General features: G+C 55.0%; 2 protein-coding genes across 13 annotated transcripts in view; both read right to left on the bottom strand.

Moving 5' to 3' along the window:
* The window catches only part of LLGL2 (LLGL scribble cell polarity complex component 2), a 32,441-nt gene extending 20,197 nt beyond the window's left edge, over positions 1-12,244 (bottom strand). For 8 of the 11 annotated variants that reach the window (XR_008997449.1, XR_008997450.1, XR_008997451.1 and 5 more), the window contains exons 1-2: positions 12,091-12,244; positions 1,347-1,439 (exon numbers count right to left, since the gene is read on the bottom strand). Coding sequence is in view for 5 of the 11 variants with exons in the window: in XM_057501704.1 (XP_057357687.1) it covers positions 1,347-1,421 (75 nt within the window). In the remaining 6 variants the exon portion in view is untranslated. Of the gene's footprint in view, positions 1-1,346; positions 1,440-5,874; positions 6,093-12,090 lie in introns of those variants that run through there. The other 3 variants (XM_057501702.1, XM_036900040.2, XM_057501706.1) reach the window with 3 other exon arrangements.
* A 917-nt stretch (positions 12,245-13,161) lies between these two features.
* Positions 13,162-20,872, bottom strand: TSEN54 (tRNA splicing endonuclease subunit 54). 2 transcript variants are annotated; one of them, XM_036900044.2, is made up of 11 exons: positions 19,914-20,872; positions 19,620-19,784; positions 19,464-19,527; positions 19,298-19,381; positions 18,843-18,941; positions 17,822-17,874; positions 16,201-16,302; positions 15,363-16,006; positions 14,634-14,694; positions 14,180-14,296; positions 13,162-13,696 (listed from the first exon to the last, which is right to left on the bottom strand). In XM_036900044.2, exons 1-11 carry the CDS (start codon positions 19,967-19,969, stop codon positions 13,546-13,548), a joined length of 1,596 nt encoding a protein of 531 aa, XP_036755939.2. In that variant the 5' UTR covers positions 19,970-20,872; the 3' UTR covers positions 13,162-13,545. The 2 variants fall into 2 exon arrangements, with proteins under 2 accessions (XP_036755939.2, XP_036755940.2); XM_036900045.2 differs by having other exon boundaries at positions 16,201-16,278.
* Positions 20,873-21,022: the final 150 nt, after the last annotated feature.

Genomic DNA, 21,022 nt, shown 5'->3' with positions numbered 1-21,022 from the left:
GGTGCTGAGATTCTTAGATCTGGGAACAAGGGCAGCAGGCTCCCAGGGGCCCCGATCCCCCATTCCCAGTACCTGCACGCCATTTCACGAGGCCCAAAAGCCCTGCCCACTGCTTCCTTTTGTCAGTGGGAGGAGGTGTTCATTTAGAGAAGCCCTGATCCTAGAGGCAGTGGCCTCACAGCAGAGATCCATCGAGACACCTCACACAAGTCAAGAAAATCAGAGGGAAACAGCAGGGCATGTTGGGACCCCAACTCACCTTGAATAAACCCCTGGGAACTCTCTACCCCTGGGAGGCAGCCCCTAAAAACAGGAGCTAGCATTCCTGGACCACTCTGCCTAGCACTTAATAATCTAATTCTATGTAATCCTTATAACAAGCCTATGCTGTGGGTAATGGGCACAAGGTCACCCAGATTCTAAGTGGCTAAACTGGATTTGAAGCTCTAGCCATCAGCATGTCCTCAAGGGACCCCTGGGCCCCCGAGGGGAAGAGCATCATGGAGTTCCCCTTCCTGCAGTCCACCTTCTGGAGCAGAGGAAGCTCAGGCATACGGGGGCCAAATGCCTAGATCAAAGCAGAGGTAAAACAAGCTAATTACCCCGAAACAGCAGCCCAGGTGGCCGGGGAACTAATAAACCATGCTGTGCTCCTCCCATTTGCAGGCCAGCTGTGGTCTTCTCAGGACCAGCTCCCTTGAGGAACCCTGTGGAGTTTCTAGGATCTTCCCTGTGATCTCTGGTGACAGGCTGCTCTGGCTTCAGGAACCTTAGGAACAGAGTTGGGGTTGGGGTGGTCAAATGTCAACCTCAGCACGTTCTCCCAGGCACCTTGCCCCACTCTCTGGGGCTAAGCCTATTCTGACTGCAGGGAAAGTTGCATTCCCTTTGGGGGCACTTTGAGGAGGAGGGTACAGTCATGGCCTGTGGTCACTAGCCAAGGGACCTGGCCTCACAGGAACATTACATTTTGCAGGGTTCAAACTCCTTTCATCTTTCCCATCCCTAAGTCTACTCAACAACTCTGTGAGGAGGTGTGCAGGGCAGATGGTTTTATCCTCATTGTACAGGTGGGGAAATTGAGGCTAGTAGAGGTGGAATGACTTTCAGAGGTCACACAGAGAGAGACTTGGGACAAGGAGTCTTGACCCCTGGCCCTTTCTCAGGGAAGCCCTCGAACCAGACTCCATTCGCAAAGTCAGCTTCCTATGAGGCATTTATTGCAGGAAGTGCCAAATAAGTACCTCAGTCCAGGTAAGGCAGCCTGAGTGCCCACAGCCCCAGCTTGGGGGGCAATTAGCATAGCACTGCCATAACCACCTGGCTGCTTCCCCACTTCCCCTTACCTTGTTAAACTGGAAGAGGTCCCGCTTGAGCCTCTCCCGAGCAGGGTCATGTCCGGACCTCAGGAATCGCCTCATCTTGCTTGGCGCAGCCCCTTATAAGAAGAGGAGGAGCTGCTGACACGAGGAGCAGGCGGGCTCTGGCCAGAGAACCATGTCAGCGCAGGCAGACCTGGCCAAGCCCGGCAGGTGGCCGCCTCTGGGTGCGGGCAGCTTCACCCCCACAGCCTGGGCACCCTCCCTCCATCTGCGGAGTGCGGCACAGGAACTGGAGGGACTTCTGCACTGGAGGCCTGGGGCTGGTTAATGCTCTCACACTTGCTCCCGGCCACCTGCGGCCTTATAAAGCCGGCAGAGAAGCTGGGGGAGGAAGCCATTTAGCCCAGCTTCATAGGAACAAAGAGGGCCAGAAGCCCCAAGGTTAATTAGCTTAATTGTTAACCTGTTTTCTGAAAAACCATAAAACTCTGGCTAACCAGAAAAGGAAACTTCCCAAACCTCTCTCTCGAGAGCCAGTGGGAGGCAGAAACACAAAGGCGGTCCACCTGGGCTCCCTGACCAGAATCCAAGCGGGGTAGGGGAGAGGCCGGGCGATTCCAGGCCTCGGCCCAGCAGAAATGTCTCGGGGAGTCAGCACACCTGCACTCTTCCTCCTGGCTTCAGGGAAGGCTGCTGCCACCAGCCACAGGCCTCAGAAACCTGAGTGGGTAGGGTGCAGAACATGCGGCTGGGGCGATGGGTCCACCCCGTGGGGCTGCTGGGGTCTCTGCAGCCGCAGCCCTGGCCCAGGCTCCCTGGTTGCCCCCACCATCTCTGGCTGACCCAGTTCCAGCTCCCCTGGGCTCTGATGGGGTATGTTCAGGTGGACAGGCTCCCTTTCCCATGGGACAAAGTGAAGGTTAATTAGGAGAAGAAATCGGCTCCCAATCAAGAAACCAGCTCAAGGCCCGACACCATCCGAATGTAGAATGCCTTCCCAATCCAAGGGGAACTATTTCTGGATCATCCTTGGGGGGAGGACGATCTGTGCTTCAGCTTCCAGCTTCCAGTAGCATGGCCTCCCACTGACCGCAGGACATGAAGCCTGTCCCCGGACACGGAAGGGCTCAGGCCTACTCTAGAACTGCTCCGTTAGTTCCACACTCCTCCAGAGAGGGAAGGAATTAGATCCAGCCCCAGCTCTGAAGGAGCTGACTGTGGGGCAGGGGCAGGCAGCAGACAGGGCAGTGAGCTGAGTGCCCTGACGGGGAGACACAGGGGGACATCTGGCTCAGACCGGGGGTGTCCTTTGGGAGAAGAAGGCATCTAAGCTCATGCCTTAATTTTTTGGCTTCTTGGGAGGTGAAAAAATTAACTATCAGGCCACATCTTTGCATATGAAAGGACCCTATGTGGTCAAAGACTGGGGGCTCCTGCATGGTAGAGTTGGGTAGGTTCTTTGGTAGAGCAACCGAGGGTTGGCCATGCTGGGAGGGGGTCACACTCCACTCGGGAGAGACCCACATCCTGGGGCAACCCAAACATCACCCCAGCTGGGAGGCAACAGGTGGCGACCAGCCCTCAAAGCTCCATCACCTCCCGGACACTGGAGACTGCCACTAGTGGGAGGGAGGGGGATGAATGAGAGGTCTGTGCCTTCACATTTTGAGGGAGCCAGAGCAGAGCGGGGTACCCCACTTCTCTGAAGAATGGCAGGCAGTGAGGAAACGCCCAGGTGCCCACCTGAGGCCTGGAAGGAGGTTCAGGGCACAAACACAAGAAAGTCCTAGAGGCTCCTGGGCCTGGGAGGGAAACAGTCTCTGAGGCCTCCGCCGCCTAGACAAACAGCTAAGCCAGTGGCCTCGCATTCAGGCCATGGGGGAGGGCAGCACAGCTCATAAATGGGCCACTCTGAGCGCCTGGGGGTATTTGCTCTCCCTTCCTGGGCCTGGGTCATTGGGTCAGAAGTCAGAGGAAGCTGGGAGTGGCGGCCTGGAGGAGGACAGGGGCCGCAGACTCCCAGAAGAGGCTGACCTGGGCTCTGCTCTGTGGGACCCAAGCAGCCGTGGGGTGGGGACAAGAATGCACAGGGCCATGTGGGCCAAGGACCCACACAGGCTAAAGAGCGACATCACACAGTTACAGGGGGAGGAGATGCAGGTAGGAGGTAGGATGACAGCCCCACTCAGGACGGCACGGCGGGCTCTCCATTCACCTGAACAGCCCTCAGCGCACCTGCCACCTACCAGGCATTATACCAGACCTTTGCATGTTTTTTTTTTAACTTTTTAAACATTTTGCTCAAGTAATCCATGCTCGTTGTAGAAAAAGCAAACAATCCAGAGGAGAAAATCCTCCCTAAATCCCACCACCCAGGGGTAGGCACAGCAGCGTGGCGTGTCTGTACGTGTCCTGTCCCTCCCCTTCCCTTTGCACTTCAGTGTGTGTGCACGTGACGTGGTACCCCTGAACCTCTTCCCTGATGTTTGTTCACCTTCTGCAAGTTTCCCTGGAATGTGAGTGGAACATTTCCACTTGGCAGACAAGCAAACAAAGACCACAGCATCCAGGCCACCAAGGAAGAACCAGCAGTACTCAGATTTCATGCCAGGTCTGGTGAACTCCCAAACTTAAGGGCTCTGGGAGGCAGCAAAGGGTGTATTTGACAGGACAGAGAATGCCTAATTACAAGCTGCAGTTAAAAGGCAAGGACATCCACACTCCCACATGCCTTCACTTCAGAGTCACCCGAGCAGTTTGAGGCCTGGGGCCTGGTTGCTGCTTGCAGGGTGCTGTGAGGTCTGGCTGGGCAGCACTGGGTGGACTTGCATGGCCCTGCCGCTCACTGCACAGGGGGCTGGGACCCCATTGGTGTGGGGTGATGGAGTCAGGGCTGAGGTGAGCAGCCACAGCATCAGTTCCTCACTCTAATCAACCACTTAGTGTAGCTCCCAACACAGAATAACTGCCCAGGTCAAGGCATAAAAAAGTGCTACCCCTTCTTGAAGTGGAACAGGCCTGGGACTGGCTGGACTCACCTCTAGGCAAATCTTTAGCTCTACTCACCCCAGAAAAGTAGGTTCTCTGCAGAGAAGCTTCAGGAACCTGGGCTTGGAGCTTCCTAACGTGGAACAGATCCCATCTATTCAACCCGTCAGTGGGGTGGGGAGATGTTAGGGAACAAGCCCAGGGCTTGGTATCAACAGTCAGGGCTCAATCACTATGGCTCAGCTCTTCCAAGCTGGACAGCCTCCCAAGAGAGCTTGAGGCCCAGCAAGCTCATCTGTAAGAGGAGATGCACAGGTCTGCTGGGAAGAGTGGGAGCAATGCCAAGTGCCTGGCACAGTGCTTGGCACAGAGCAGGCACTGTTCTAGGCCTGGGGATACAACAGTGACAGATACTTCACCAAGCTCAGGTCCACGCAGGGGAGAGTGTGATGACTCACAGTACCCAAATCAGTCAGCAGGATGGTTTCAGATAGAGATCAGGACCAGCAAGAAAATAAAGGAAGATGCTAAGAGTGATCAGGATATGGTGGTTAGAAGGACTCTGTGAACATTCCTGCCTCTGGGCTTGGGGGCTCACTGTTCCTTCTGCTTGGGGTGTTTTTCCTCCAGACACTCGCATGCCTGTCTCCTGTGCCTCTTGACATTTTCTCTCCCACTTCCCACTTTGCTTTTCTCCTTCATAGGGGTCACATGGAATAGTTTATTTACTAATCTTATCATTACCTATGCAACCCTCCACAAGGACTAGCTTGCTTTCTTATTCTTACTCAGGGACTTCTGTTTCCACCGCGGCACCCAGGTACGCGTTGAATGAATGAGTGGAGAAGGTACTATCTCCACCCAGACCTGAATGATAGGAAGTGGTCAGTGTGGTGAGACTTGGGTCAGGGTGTGGCCAGCAGACAGAACAAGTTTGCATGTTCCAGGAGGAAAAAGACAAGTGGAGGGTCTGAGTGCAGGCAACAGGGAGATGAAGTGGGTCAGAAAGGGGGGCTTGGTGGGTTGCAGCAAAGAGCTTCAGTCTGACTCCACTGGAAACCACTGATAGTCCTGGGCAGGGGCCCGATGCGGTCAGCGCTCCCCACCACACTACATCTCCCTTTGCCTGGCCCTGTGTCAGTCAGTCCATCTGCTCTGCCCCACCCCAGGTCCCATTCACTATGGTCTCCAAAACTCTGTGTCAAATAATGTTCTTGTCCCTCAAGCAGCAAGGTGAACCACCTTTCAAAAAGCCTTCCCTGCCTGAACCCATCCTGGCCACTCTCACTGTCCTCTGCTAGCACCTGACCACACCTTATGCTAAAATGGTCCCTAAAACCACCATGGATGCAGGCACCCATTCAGCTCCTTGAATTTCTCCCAAGTTTTGCTGTGCTGGTCATTAAGCTTTTTAGGAAGAACCAGAAGCAACCTAAGAAGTCAATGACAGTGTGCTCAGCGCCACAATGGGAGGCACACAGTCATTGAAAGGGCAGAAGACTACAGGCGGGGGAACAGATATAAGATGCATCCAAGAGTCAGGCTGAGTCTACTAACACACTTACGTATGTAGGCAACACACTGGAGGATTAGTGATTTTTTTCCCTCTTTTGGTTTATCTGCCTCCCAGGCAGGGTAGTTAAGAGGATCACATGGGGTAAGGGGTGACCACCCAGCTAGCAGTCAGGCGTGACGGTGGCCCTATGCTCACAGGAGGCACTAGGGCACTTGGTAGGACCCCTACTGTTCTCTCAGGGGCTGGGATCCTCTCCAGCCACAGTAGCCTGCATAGTGAGAACCCCCTTCAAGGACACCAGATGGGTACAGAGGCGGGGAGCAGACAAGGTGAGTGGAACCAGTTGTGTGATCTTGGGCTTCAGGGTTCTGGAACACAAAGCCCCATAGCTTCACACGTTATGACCAGTGGAGATATTGTGAACTTCAACAGGAGGGCCTGGGAAGGGGCTTGGCAAACTCTTGGGTGCCGTCTGTACAAGCTGCTGTTTCTTCTACCATGAGGGCTGTGGGAGAAGAAACAAGTTCAGGAGCCCCCCAAGTCCAAGGGTCTGAGGCAAAGCCACTGGGGATGCTCCGAGGGTCCTGACTTCCTGTACCAGGATGGCATGACCCCTGGGAGGGGGCTTCCTAAGAAGAAAGACCTCCATCCCCTGGGTTTCTAAGATTGTCCAGCCTTGATCTCTGTTCTTGCCTGTTCTGCCCTCAGTCCATGACCAGACCAAACTCTGAGCCCCCCTCTCTGCCCTGCCCTGCTCTGTTCCCTTAGAGAGCGGGCACTCAGGGTTTTGGGCCAGGCCACATGAAGCTTGCTGACCTGTAGTAGATTCTTACTCATTCCAAACAGGTCTGTGCCTTGTGTGTGGAACTAGCCTGAGAGTTCCCTGTGGGCAGCTGATCTGGCCACTTCTCTCCTCACTGCTCCAATCAGACTAGCAAGACACCCTAGGGCCTAGGATTGGTCTCCCCACACTCTGGTGCCTTCCCTGGGAAAAAAAGGAGAGCTGCCTACTTGGAAACCGGCTAGCAAATTCATATCCTGTCTTCCCTTCCCATCCTCTGCCCGGACCCCTCTGGGATGACACACATCGACCCTATCCCCCCAACCACATCTCAGGAGCTAGTAGAGACCAGTGGGGGAAGAGAAGGAATACCTGCATGGGGTGGACTTGTCCTGGGTCCCCTGCCCTAAGCAACAGATCTGACTGTGCCATAGGGAGGAAGAGGGGGATTCCCAGCCCAGACTGCTTGTCCTACGCTGGCCCTGTTTGGGTGGCTGGACTAAAAGGCTTGGCTAAGTTGAGCCCATCTGTCCTGGAGGTATATGATGGGCCAGCACCCCAGAAGGTCCCTCGATAGCCCAGGCAGTCCCACAGATCTGATGAGGCTGCAGCCAGCAGTAGGACACTGAACATCTTGGACACCAGGGAGGGAAGGCTCTGGAGCCATACTCAGCCCCCACCTCATGATCTGCAGGGGCCCAGACAGCGTGAGCTTGAGTGCTGAGCTCTCCTTGCCCCTTTGCTAGTGCTCCCCACAGCCTACTGCTGCTGAAGGACTGCCTCCCTCCCCAACATCCTGTGTGAGGCCCTATGCGGCTTTGGCCTCCTGTCTGACATCTGATAGGTGTAAGTACATCCCTGCTTCTCCTACTTAGGGGAGTGGTGGGGCAGGGCTCTAAGCAGCTGGGGCAGCTGAGGACCCCACAGGCATCTGTCCATGCCAACTCAGATGCCCAGGACAGCTCTGCAGGTGGCCTTGTTACCCCAGGAAACCCAGTCTCCCAGAGGCAACAGGCAGGCCCTTGGCCAGCAGCTTAGCAGCCAGACCTCGGCTGAAAGAGCACCTCCATGGAGGTGGGACTAGGCGAACACAGAGAACGTGGGGCGGCAATCAGAGCACTGTTGTCACTGTTGTTAAGTAACGGAAGGGACTGAGTGACTATGGCCAGCTGCTACTTGAAGCACTTTCTATGTATCACCTTGTGTAATTCTAAGTCACTGAGGAAATAACCAATTCTGAGAGCTATCAGGTCCAAGCAATTAGTAAGACTCCAAGCCCCAATCTGAGTTCCAACCTGACTGCAGAACCCTCTGCTCAATTCAGGCCTCTCCCAGGACCTAAGGGCTAGCGAGCAGTAGCCTGGAGGGGGCAACCTGGGGTCAGCAGCAAGAGCCTGACCTCACCCTCTGCGGCTGGGTCCAGGCCTGTCACCAGCCCCCTTCCTCTCCAATCCTACAGAGCCACAAGCCAGTCCCTGGGCGGCCCCCTGCCACACCCAAGGCTCCTCCTGCAGGTGTCCCTCCCTTGACCCATGAAGATGGGAGGGGAAGTCAGAATGCTGCATCCCCTAACACATCACCATCCTGGGGGCCTCAGCCCCCTTCAGCAATCCAACACAAGACTCTCTCTAGGGAAGTGACGGACTAAACACGGCCAAGTGCAGGAAGGGGCAAAGCCATTCTGGCGAGGAGGTGGCTTGGGGTGGCTGGGTGCCTGGCTCATCCTATAAAGTCCCATACCACAGCCTCCTACTTGCCTCAAAACTTGAGCATCTGCCCCAAGGAGCTTCCAGAAGATGTCAGCTCTAGGAGGATGGGACCATAGCTGTCCCGTGTGTGGTAGTATCCCCAGTGCTTAGTATCCTGACACATGGGAGGTGCTCACATTGTTTACAGAACTCCCTCACATGCTGCAAGTCTGTGCCCAAATGTGACCTTGTCAAGGCCCACCATGACCACCTTTTAAAGTTGCAACCTCCGCCCCCACCTCACCCCTGCCACAGGGGGCACAATCCCTGCTTCAGTCCTTACTCTATAACACATTATTCAGTACTTAATGCTTATTTTCTCTCGCTCCCATTCCCCTTAGAATGTTAGTCCTGAGATGGGAAAGATCTTTGCTTTGTGTAAGGATTATACCCGGTGTCTAAACCATGCCAGACACACAGAGGCACCAGTAAATACTTACTGAATGAATGAATGAACAGCTAGGGCTGAACAGGGATCAACTAGACAAAGGAGAGCTGTTGCTTCTCCAGTGGGGAGCTGCTGACTCCTAAGAGCACAGGGTTGAGACCCCATAAGGTCCCTTAGGGAACCTCCCCACCCCAATCTCAAGTCTCTGGCCATGGCCAAAGCTATGTGGACAGCATGCCTGGCATCCTGCTGGGAATATCTCTGTGGCCCTGCCTCAGCCCAAGGCTCCAGGACACCCAGATCCTTGGCAAGGAGGACCCAAGAATGCTATTATTGACTAGATGCAAATAGTCCTGTTCCCAGATGTCTCTCTCGTGAAATCCTAGGAACAGTGAGTCAGGTGTCTCAAGAGATGGCTCAGGTCTCTGCTGAATTCCTGAAGGGTAGAGTCAGGTACCTAGCAACTTCCCTGTCCCCACACCCAGAGAAGCCTCTCCTAGCTCAAGAATTCACTGTGCTTCCTGGGAAGGGGAAGGAGTCAGGTGATTCTCCAAAGTACCAATTTCTTCTGAGAGGTAGGGTAGGCAGGGAAGGTCACCCTGAAGACAGCCAGGCAAAGCCCCATGGTGATGGTGAGGGGAGGGTCTTCTGGAGAACCCTGCAGAACCAGGGCTGGAGAAGGGCAAGCAGTACTGGTGGACCCACTGGGGGATGCCCATCTCCTGCCCCCCACCCCACTTTCTCCTGCAAACTGCCCCTGGGCAGGGGAAAACAAAGTCACCAAGCAGACCTGGCACACCTTGACCCAGACGGAGCCCTGATAGTGGCAGCACCCAACTGAGATAAGACAGCTTCTCCCAACTGAGGACTCAGGATAAGTAAGTCCAGGTGGCCAGACCTGCTCAAAACAGCCAACCCAGGGGCAGGAACTGTTGGCCTCTTGTGCTTCCACCCCGGCCCCCAGCTCAGGTGTCTCAACAGCTGCCTCTGACATATGGGAAAACACCAGAAAGACTGAATAACCCTTCAGAAAACTCTGTGTTACTGCTGGAGACTCTTGCCTGGGATGCTCAATGTGTCCAATGGGTAGATGAGAGGGGTCACATACCAATGGTATGGCAGAGGCTCCAAACGGTCCAGCTCCAGGCACACTTTCTCTATGGGAAGGAAGGTCTCTATGCTAGGAAGTCCTGGCAGGAAAGGACATCCCTTTCCTAAATCCCAACCTGGCAGGAAAGGTTGAAATGAAGCACTGTGGGGTTCCCAGAAAATCTTAATGACAACAGATGCAGGAATTGGATCCCCTCTCTCCATCCCCAACAGGGCACTAAATATACACAGCCAGGCCTGCCCTGTGCAGAAAGCAGAGCAGGCTAGTTTTGCAACCTGCCCCTCACACATACATGCAAAGGCCCCAGCTGGGGTCTGGCTATCAGGCCTCACTCCTGGTCCTCCAAAGAGCAGAGGAAGTTCCAGGAGCCACTAGAACACAAGATGAGGTTAGGAGAGGCCACTGTCCTCTACCTCTGTCCCACCACTTTCAAAGAGAAACATCCTCACTTTTGAAGTGCTGACTCCCACAGGCTTTCAAAAAACCATGATCTCTCAGCTGATTCCTGGACAGAGAAGCCAAATTCCCTCAAAACCCATCAGGTGCCTTCACAAGGCCCAGGCATATGCCCAACGGCCTGCAAGTGCCCATGCTTTTCATGTTGTGAAGAAATTAAACTCACCCTCACCTGGTGCCTGCTATGTGCCAGGCCACACATATTTATGACACATTTTTTCATCTTCCTGTTACATCTGTAAAAACTAGATGGCAGAGTAAGGACTATTTGAGGAAAAAGACTGTGAGGCAAGAGGGGACATTCTCCCCTCATTTTATACCTTCTATAAAGTATACCTAGCAGGTACCTAGCAGCTTCCCTGTCCCCACACCCAGAGGAGCCTCTCCTAGTTAATCTGTCATTAAAGACGACACTCCACTGCCTCAAGGAAGACCAGGGATGCAGAATGACCACAGACTCTGGAAACTGTGGCCACCGGCCCTCAGAGACTGGCCCAATCTAGGTTTGGGAGGAGGAGCAAGGCCTGATCGGAGTCCCAGAGCTGGGTTTGAGTCTTGACTGCCTTAAGAGGGCACTGTGGGCAGATCTCTGAAGAAAACCAAATCCTAATTTCATTCAATAACGAAGTTGGACTACCTCTCCCAGGACCCCTTCAGGGCCTCAGCTCACACAGACTCAGCTGTCTTCCTCAGAAGCCACTTCTGACCCTGGTTCCCCCTGCACTAGGCCACAGCTCTTGAACTGCCACTCTGCTCTTCCCACCTGGGGCTTCCTGGATCCCTGATGCACTCATTCTCTCCCATCTCCTCCTCCTGCTCAAAATCCCCTCTGCAGCCTGACAGGACCTTGAGTTGTAAACTCTGCGGAGGGTCCCCAGAGCCATATTACAATGCCCGGCATCTGGTACATGGATCCCCATGGGAACCGGGGTTGCGTCTAAGCCCCGCCTGCCTCACTCAAAGCTCACCTATCTCAAGTAAGAGCCTCAGGGAGCCAAACGAGCTTCTCCTGGTTATGGTCAGTTGTCCCCACAGCCAAAGATCAGTGTGTCTAGGAAGCGTCCAGCCAGAGCAAACTTTGCACACTTTTCTTTGCTCAGACAAAAGCTTTCACTCCTTACCAAGTCCCAACGTTCCACAACGCACCACAACGTAATTCCTCCCCCTGTTGTTGTAGAAAACACAACTGGATCTCAGTACCGTCCCCTAAAGGTGTCCAAAGCGGCCCGAGGCCGAAAAGGCCCCGAGACCAAAGTCCCTCCCGCGGGCTTCCTGCGTCCGGGGATTAGGAGGCACAAAAGGCCGGCAGGGAGAGAGTCCAGATGGCAGCGGCAGGGGCTAAGCCGCCGAGGTAACGTGCTCAGGCCACCGCTCGCGGAGAGGACCCCCAGAGATGTGCGTCGTCCACCTCTCGGGCCAAGGAGAGTTAACACGTGGGGCCGGGGACTCCATCTCCGCCTGCAGCGACCGCGCACCCAGCCGGGCTGGGCACCTGTTTCCCCGCTCCCCAAAGCCAACACCTATCGTGCAAACCCGAAACTCAAACACTGTGATCGCGGGCGGATCAGGCAGAGAAAAGTTCTCAGCGGCACTTTCTACAGGTGTCTGTATCTCAGAGACACGGAGCGACGGGATCTAGGGCGAGGCGGTCGGACCTGGGCGCAGCCCTCCCCGCCCGACCCCGGTAAGCCAGGGGTCCTGGCCCTCCGCTGCTTCCCTCCCGGAGTAGCGGGCGCCCCAGGGGGCGGGCCTGCTCAGGTTCGTCCCAGCCCGCGCCTCACCTGGAACTCCAGGCCGGCCCCCGCCCGAGGCCTCAGAGTCCCTCGGCGCTGCCACCGGCTCTGCCCCCTCTACCGCGGGCCCGGGGGCTGCTGCGCGGCAGTCTCCTTCCTGCTCACCTCCGGCTCTGCAAGCAGAGGGCGGAGCCGCCGTATTTACATAAAGAGCGAGCCAGCCGTTTCAGCGGAACCGCGAGCGCCGGGCCCGGCCCCGCCCCTCAGCCCTGCGCCGATCGGGCGGGGGCGCACTTGGGGGCGGGCGCCACGCTCAAGCCAATCCGCGGCTCCGGCGGGCAGGGGCGGGACCTCCGGCCTGCGTGAATATGCAGGAGGCGTTGCCGGCCCGCCCTCCGCCTCACCTGCGCGTACCTGGTGGCGGAGCAGTGCGCCGCGCCTTGTGTTCTGCCGCCTCCCGGAGGAAATAGTTCCCGGAACGCGCGGCGGCCCTGGGCCACCTCCCAGGCCTGAGCGCAAAGGAAAACCGTCCCTCCCACAGACCGACCCGGAGCGGCTGAGGGAGGAGCATAGTCCGGCCAGCTCTTCCAGAGCGCCCAACCCAATCTGAGAGGGTGGCCGGCAGTCCCGGGGCCAGGTTTCAGGACTCGACAGCGAGGTGGCAGAGGCAAGGGTTCCAAGCCCGGACCACCTTACCCTTTCTGCGTTGTACAGCAGCGACGACTGGAGTTTTGAGCACGAGGGAGGGGGTTGGAGCGACGAGAGACGGGAGCAGAAAGGGCGTGGGGGTCAGGCCCGCCACTCCACCGCACACCTCTTAAGCCACCAGGGTTCAAGCCACAGTCATGGCGCTTCTCTGCTGCCCTTCTACCCGGACCCGGCTGCGTTCAGGTGAACCCGACGGGGCACCAGCTTCCCTTCTCGGACTACCCTCAGAAAGCCACGCCACCCAGAGAGGTCTGTGACTTCCCGTTCCCTCCCGCGAAAGGTGCAGGGTCGCACTTCTGCCCTCATGCGGGCTTCTCTTAGCTCCTGCGTCAGAAAAAGCAGCGTTGTGGGTGGATAAAGCAGGGGTGAGGGCCTGGAGGCCAGTTCCACGGACAAGGGGATTGGGAGGCTTGTCCAGTATATCCAGCCACAGCCGAAAAGGGGTCTATTTTTTTAATAGCTTTGGCTTTATCGCGTTAACAGGCACCTTTCTTTTAAAGGCACAGAGTCCTCTCTTCTGCTGCACCTTGCTGGGTCTCAAATCTAGTCCTGAGTTCCAAGGGGGATCACTGCAGGGCAGCAAGCTCAGGCCTGGGGCTTAGAATGCCGCAGCAGCCAGGTAGGGGGGCATGGCTTTGCTCTCCTGCAAGTGTCAGACACCCAGGGCCAAGGTCCAGACTCGCCCCTGAAGCTACAGGTCAGAGTCTGGGTGTAGGAGGCAGCTGAGATATGGTCCCTGAGAGTAGACAGCCAGGTCCCTCAGAATAGGCCCCAGGCCTGCCAGAGTTACGTAGTCAGTGTTCCAGATCCCTGGGCAACGTGAAGTCCCTGAAGCTGTAGAAGGAGATGTCCCCGTGATCCACCAGGGCAAAGATCAGAGGAACAGCCCCGCTCTGGTAGGACAACCGCTTGAGAGTGCAGAGGTCTGGGACTGGCTCATCAAATCTGCGGGGATAAAGGTTAGGCTGAGACCTGACATAGCCCACCCATCAGCTTCGAGACCCCAGCCCTCTGAGGCTCCCAGGAAAGAGGGATTGTAAGACAGGAGTCAGGGGTGTGAGAAGTCTGGCCGCTGGGCTCTCCCATCTGCAAATGTCATGATTCTGTTAAGTTCAGCAGAGTCCCAGAGCCCTAGTTGGGGAAGGGGCTAGGAAGAGTGAGGTTCTCACCATTGACTCACACCCCTTCTGCTGGGTGAGCCCAGACTAAAGTGGCACAGGAGAGACACTACACTCAAAAATGCCAAGTTTGAGAGACAAACTGGGAGACTTGGGTTCCCATAGCACTAACGGGCTGTGGGCTTGCATGAGTCACATCTCTCTGGACCACTCGTTCCAGATTGGCAAACTGGCCAGGGCACAGAGAGGAGGTCCCAGTGGTTTACACGAGAACTGGCAGCAACCTGGGTAGCACTGGCTGGTCTCATACCCACTAATGCACATCCGGACATAGGGCTTGCAAGGGTTGTTCTTTCGGAATGTGGCCACCGCATCAGCCTGGTAAACATCAAAGCTGATCTCCAAGCCCTTAGACTTCTCCAAAAGCCTGAGGATAGAGTGAAAAACCTTAGGAAACAGGGACTCCCTTCATTTCTTTCCATGCCACCTTTCCCCTCCCCCTCCAGCTGCCAGCAGGAGAACTGAGATCCTGCTGTGAGGTGCCACTTGAGGAACAGGGGGAGGCTTGGCTGCCTATGTCAGAGCCCTGGGGATAAATCCACCTCTCCCTCTCCCCTAAACACACATGAATAGTAGCCAGAGTGTAGGGAAGGGTTCCTGAGGTGATCCCCCAGCAAATGCCCAACTTAAGGAGTCAAATCCCAGCTGCCAACTCCTGCTGGCAGCCAAAGTACTGTGGAGTCAGGCACTTCCTGGAAACTCACCGGGCACCTCCATCAGCAAGGTGTGTGGTCTGCAGCACGGAGATATGCTGAAGGACTGTGGCTAAAAGGACAGTAAAAATAAGGCACTGGGGAGAGGAGTCAACCATTACAGGCTCCCCTGACATTTCTGAATCTGCCATCTAGTTCAAGATTGCCAGATTCAGAAGAGGTAAATGTTTTTTTCGCATAGGTATGTCCCATGCAATATTTGGAATATACTAAAAAAAAGCTGTTTATCTCAAATTCAAATTCAACTGATTTGGCAACCCTAATCTAGTTACTTCAAATCTACCTGTCCCCATCTGGATTTTAAGTGGTTCTGAATATGTTAATACTGTCCTTGCCCTATTAGTTCCCTATCTGTAGGGCATACAGTAAGCTTTCCTTTTATTTGGCCAAGGTGGCATCTCCTTGTTCCCCTCTAGCAGAGTTGGGAGGACAAGGAACCAGGAACTAGTTGGTGGCAGAGCCACTCACATGCATCTGATTTATGATTTTAAACATGTGGTTGTAGTTTTCACTTCTCTTCACCTCTCCTTGGCCACTGACTCGCCATTTCTAACCTTCCCACATGGGTCCCTTTGCTGTTTCTCAGGAGAATGGACTGTCCTTGTGGGTTCCATTCTCAATCATAAGCCTCAATCACTTGTGGTTAAATCTGTGCCCTTTCAAAGTATTGTGATTCCTCAGCTGCCTGTGGTCTGAGGCTATGGCAGGGTGAGAAGGTACCTGGGGAGTTTGCCTGGCTGGGACTCAGCAAGGGGCTGACGGGCTGGTCCCACAGGTGTGGGAGGCGGCTCTGGGTCTTCTGCAGGTGCCGCCTCTGCAGCAGGTGCTTGTACTCCCTCCAGCTGGAGCAGCGCTGCACCTCGGGATCCGAGTTTATGTCCTCCTGGAAGTGCTGGGCCTCTGCCTGTTTCTCCCGTTCCCTCCTGGAGAGCTTCTCCTTCCGCTGGTTCAGCTTCTGGCACCAAGACTCAGCGTCTGTCTCCCGCCCAGTGACATTGGCCGGGAGCAGCTCTGGGGCTGGGGCAAGCAAGAGGGTGTGGCGGCTATCTGACGCCATGTTGGGGAAGGAGATCTGCTCAAAGTTCCAACGGGGCTTACAAGCCCCCTTGACCCTATTCTCGACTTTGCCACTCTCTTGGCTGCACTCCACCCCGTCCCAGGCCAGGCCAAGGCAGGGCTCCAGGGACCCCAGCAGCTGAAAGGGGCCCACTGGGTCCTTTACAGGACTTGACTCCTTAGGTTTCTCCTCTGGGCATCGGCTGTTCTGGTTGCAGGGAAGTGGGCTGGAGGTTGCCAGACTCTCAGGTGTTCCATCCACACCCTGCAGGGGGTTCTCGAGGGCCTTGGGCTTCTTATTAATGGACCTGAGGGTCATGGAGAGGAAATGCAGCACATCTGCCCCGAAGCGCCACACGTGTCCTACTGCCTCCCTGAGCCTACACATGAGCTCCCACGCCCAGTTCTTAAGCCCCTGCATTTGTCAAGGTCCTGAACACCAGCATCCCCAACAGCTCTGTGCCCTGGAACTCCCTGGGGGCGGCCATGAGGGCAGCATTACCGACAGGTGAAGCTCCTCCTCTTCCGCTTGCCATTCCGGTCCTCCAAGTACTGGGCACTGCCATCCAAGTTCAGCTGCCTCTCGTAAGGGGACAAGATGCAACTATGTGGGGAGAACAGGGCAGACAACAAGTCCACTTCCTCACATGGCGCTCCCAGTGGAATTTCTGAAGGACTGGCACAGAGCACAAGTCAATGGGCCAGGGTCAGAGCCACACCCAGGGGCTAAGGCCCTGGGCACACCTGCACTCAAGCTACATGGGGACAGTCACAGAACACTTGAGCCTGTGTGTCTCTGCCTGGGTCTCTGGGTCTCACCAGTGGCGCCTTTGAACAGAGGCTTAGTTGAACCAGGGCTCCTGCAGAGCCAGCAATAAATGATGAATCACTGGTGAGAAGAATCAAGAGGACTAGAAAATTTGGAAAATACAGAAAAATTAAAATTAAGATAAAACCCACAGATACTGCTATAACATTTTTGTTTCTCATAAACACACATAATGTCTCTCCATGTTTTTTTCTACCAAAAATGATATTATACCAACATACTTCTGTGTAATCTTTTTTGTTTTACACTCAATATTCTGGACATAGCTCCTTATCACGATAGCATCCTTCTCTGCTATGATTTGTTTACAGCTCTATGGCTACACTGTCCAATATGGTAGTCATTAAGGACAAGGGGCTATTAAAGCTCAATTTAATCCTTTAAAATTAAACAAAAATTTAGTTCCACAGGTGCACAAGCCACATATACTGGACAGCAAAGAGAATATCACGACACAAAGTTCGACTGGACAGTGCTGCTCAGTGATAAACCCCAATTCGTGTGATCATGCCTTCCCTGTCAGACCCATAGGAGCTTGCCAAGTTCACTGACTGCAAAGGGATGGTGTTCTGTGTAAGCTCCCCACTAAATCCAAGTTCTGTGGGGGCAGTGATTTTGCTGTTTGCTCTTCTGCAGCAACAAGCACAGGGCCTGGCACCCAGCCCATGGTCAGCAAGTACTGCTGAATGAACCAATGGATGAACATTTTCTCAAGTGAATTTACACATCTGTGACTGTTTCCTTAGGATATATTCTACCTTCAGGAATTAAAGGGTATATGTCCTAGAGCTCTTGTGACATTCTGTGACACTGCAAAAGCTGTACCAATTTCCACCCCAAGTCTAAAGGTCTCTGCAGCTCTTAGCAATGCTGGACTGCTGAGCTGATGCTCTTCAGAGGCAAGAACATCTACGCAAAAACGTGAACCCTACTCAACTACTAATTCCTCACTTGGTCCTTCTTTCATGCACTCAACAGATCTTGTACACCTCCTAAGTGCTAGGCACTGTTCCAGTACTTCATCTCCATGCTCACAGTGAGCTATAGGTACTCAACTATCATCTGTGGAGCAAATAAGCTGCAGATAGGGCTCAATTTGATAACCCAGGATAAGGTGAATGACCCAGATTCATCCCAACATGCCTCTCCATAAAGTACTTCCAGCCAAGGCCCCCAGCCCATGCCCAGGTAGCTGCAGTTTCAGTCAAGGATTCCAGATAAGGAGAGGCACTTACCACTTTGGGACCAGTCAGCCAGGTCCCAAGACTACAGAACAAATGGGATAGGGATTTACCTTGGTTGGAATCGTCGAACCACATAGCCCAGTCTTTTCAGGTGGCTGAAGACCTCAAAATTTTTAAAAAGTAAAGATCAGACTACTTTTTAAAACACCAGTTTCTACAAACAGAAGCCATTCCCCATACTCCCTCCTTTGCCTTTCCTGCATACCCACAGATTCCAAACCCTGGCACTGGCTGGACCACATTCCATTATAAACACTCTCCCCAAACTAAGGGCTTAGTCTGAATGCCTATCCCTCACTTCGCTTACTCTGGATACAAATGACACACAGCAGTTTCTTGATTTAAACACAACTCCCAAAAAGCTGATAACTGATGGGCCAGAAAAGTAACTGTGCCCTAGGATATTTTGATGCCAAAACTATCATGAAGTTCCTGACTATAGTAGGAACAAGAAGATGGCAGAAAGTGGTGGGCCCCCTGCCCACACACACCTCCACAGTCAGGGGCAGAGTGGGAGTAGCCGTTGGTAAAGAACCACAGGTTCATCCTGTGTCTCATATATATGTACCAGAGACATGCATACAGAAGTGCCCCCATCTTGCTTGATCTTAGCAGCCTTCATCATAGCTGATCAGTTCTTCCTTGAAAGACCTTTTCTTGTATTCTCTTCTGATGCTACCTCTCCTGGTTTTTCTCCTGTGTTGCCAGATACTTCTCCATCTCTGTTTCTGGTTCTTTATCTTCCCCTGGCTTCCTGGTGCTCCAGGTTTCAGACAATAGCCTTCTACTCTGGCCAAACCCGCACACAGCCCCATAGTTTTATATACCATCTGTGTGCACATATGTCCACGTTTATGTCTCTAGCTCCTGCTTTGTCTTTTTCTTAGCACTTAGCTCTGTGAAGACAGTGGTTCAGTTGCTTGCTTACTTATTACCCAGTTTCCACCAGCAGGATGCAAGCACCATGACAGCAGAGCCCATGCCCTTCTTGTAGGTACTCTTAAGTATCATTGACTAGGCGGGGGTGGGGTGGGGGCGGTGGCTTCTCTCCTGGCAGAGGGTGGCAGATACCTGGTACTGCAGGAAAGTCACAGTATCCTCAGACAGCAGCACTTGGTAGGCCTCCTGGATAGACAATGGCAGATCTTGGTGGAAGAGCTGAATGGAGCCCTGTTAGTGGGACCAACAGCTCAGCTTGTGAACCATCCCTATAGCTGCCACTGGGGCAACTTCCCAGTGGCAGCTATAGGGATGGTTGCCACTGGGAAGTTGCTGAGCCACACACCACGACCACCCGCCCCCATCTCCCCCAAGCACACAGCAGGAATACTGCCAACGAGCAAGGTGGGAGCAGTGCCATCCGGACAGGACTCTGCTTCCTGCACGGTTTTTTTGTCTCCTGCTCTAGAAGTCAGGTTACAAAACTCCCTGAATACTCGGTTGTGTATACTTTTTATCCAATAGAAACACGTACTTCAGGTTTCTTCGTCCCAATCCCTTCCCCACCCTCCTGAGGCGCCACTCACACACTCCAGCAGATACAAGGCCTCTTCAGGGTGAAGCCGCTGCCGGCCCTTTTCTGAGAAGCCCATGGTCTGCCAGAATTTACCCTGTGTGGGGCCCAGAACAAATGTCACAAAGGAGCCAGGAGCGCAGAGAAGGTGGGTCCTATCCTTAAGACCAGCCGCTCACCGCAGGAGATTTCAACTCCACGAGGCCCTCTGTGGGTCTCCACTCTGCAGCTACCAAACTGCCCCTGGTGAGGAGTGGGGAGGGGGTCCATCTCAGTCAACCAGTAGGTCTGCGGGGTCCACCCACCCCGCCCCGCCCCTGGGCCGGCCCCCTTACAGGCGCTCCACGCGTTCCTCCGCCAGCAGCTGCCAGAGCTCCTCGCGGCACAGGCGTAACCGCTCGGCCTGGGCCGCCGAGCCGTCGGGGAGGAAGTCTTTGGGGCCATGCGAGCGCTGGGGTAGCTTGTGGGATCTCGAGCGGGCAGCGAGGAGCTCCCGGGCACTGAGGAAGAAAGGGACGCGGAGTCAGCACCGCGCAATCAAGATCGCCCAGCCCAGGCCTAGATCCCCGACCCCTTCCCCGCGCCCACCCGCGGTCCCAGAGCCTCCCCCGGGCCGCGCCGTAGCGCACCTGAGCACGCGCCCGGCAGGAACCTCCACAGAGCAGGACTCGGGTTCAGGCTCCATCGGACCGCCGTCTGCGGCTGCGCGCGCAACGCCCAAGCCCCGCCCACCGCCGGAACTCCGTGAGGCCCTAGCGCCCGCCTATCCGATTTAGGCTCCAGGTCTTCGATCAACCCACCGGCTTTCCCTTTCTGGTTGTTCTGGGTCCTAGCGCCCGTCTACAATTATTGCTGCAATTTCGGATGCAAAAAGCTTGCAGGTTTCTGGATTTGTTGAAGCTCCCCATCTCCTGTTTCCAGCCCTCTTCTGGGCTCCTCAATAGTAAAACTTGAGAAACCAGAGGTCTGGGTGTAATATGAAGAGTTAAGTGTGACTCTCCGCAACCACTCGGGCTGGACAAGGACAGATGAGGGGATTTAGAGAAGGGAGAGCGGTGTGTTCTCGAATTCCAACTTCGCAAACTGAGAGCCACCGGGGGCTGTCAGGTGCGGTCTGGCAAGGTTCGAAGTTCCTTTAGGGTCTTGCATTATTCCTTCCGAGGAGCTCGGAAGCCAGGTTCCGAGGGTCGGGGGCGAGAGGCGCTGTCCGGCTCTCGATGGTGCTGAAGCGCCACCCCAGCCAGTCGTTAGCACCTTCTCGAGGCTGGGGTCCCCTAGCCGCTGCCGCCACCAAGGGCCGCTGCAAGATCCGCTAGGTGGCACCATTGCTCCTGCCAAAGTCTGTGGGTCGGTGACTCTGGCCGCGGGGGGAGATCGCCCTGGGAGTTCGGGGAGGGGCGAGGGGCTAAGAGAAAGAGGGGCTTCCCAAGTGAGGTGCCCGCGTCTCGGTTCTCCTCTCTCTTCACATCACATCTTGTCTCCCACCCAGCCACAAACAGGGTATCTTGCCCTACGGTCTGAAGTCAAGAACCCCGGTCGTCCCGGCTCCACAACTCGGACGCAGAGGCGGGTACTCTCGCCCCAGCTCCTACGGCTTCACCTGGGCGCATGCGCTGACCCAGCCTGTGTTCCCGGTCCCGACTGAAGCCACGGGGGCGGGGCCTGGTGCAGATGGGGGTGGGGCTGCCGGCGCTGACTGACAGCCCTACTGAGCGGCCGGGACGGTCCCTCTGCTCCC

Source organism: Manis pentadactyla, chromosome 4, assembly GCF_030020395.1.
Source record: "Manis pentadactyla isolate mManPen7 chromosome 4, mManPen7.hap1, whole genome shotgun sequence".
In the NCBI taxonomy this organism is placed as follows: domain Eukaryota; kingdom Metazoa; phylum Chordata; class Mammalia; order Pholidota; family Manidae; genus Manis; species Manis pentadactyla.
This window is presented reverse-complemented; position numbering and strand designations above follow the sequence as displayed.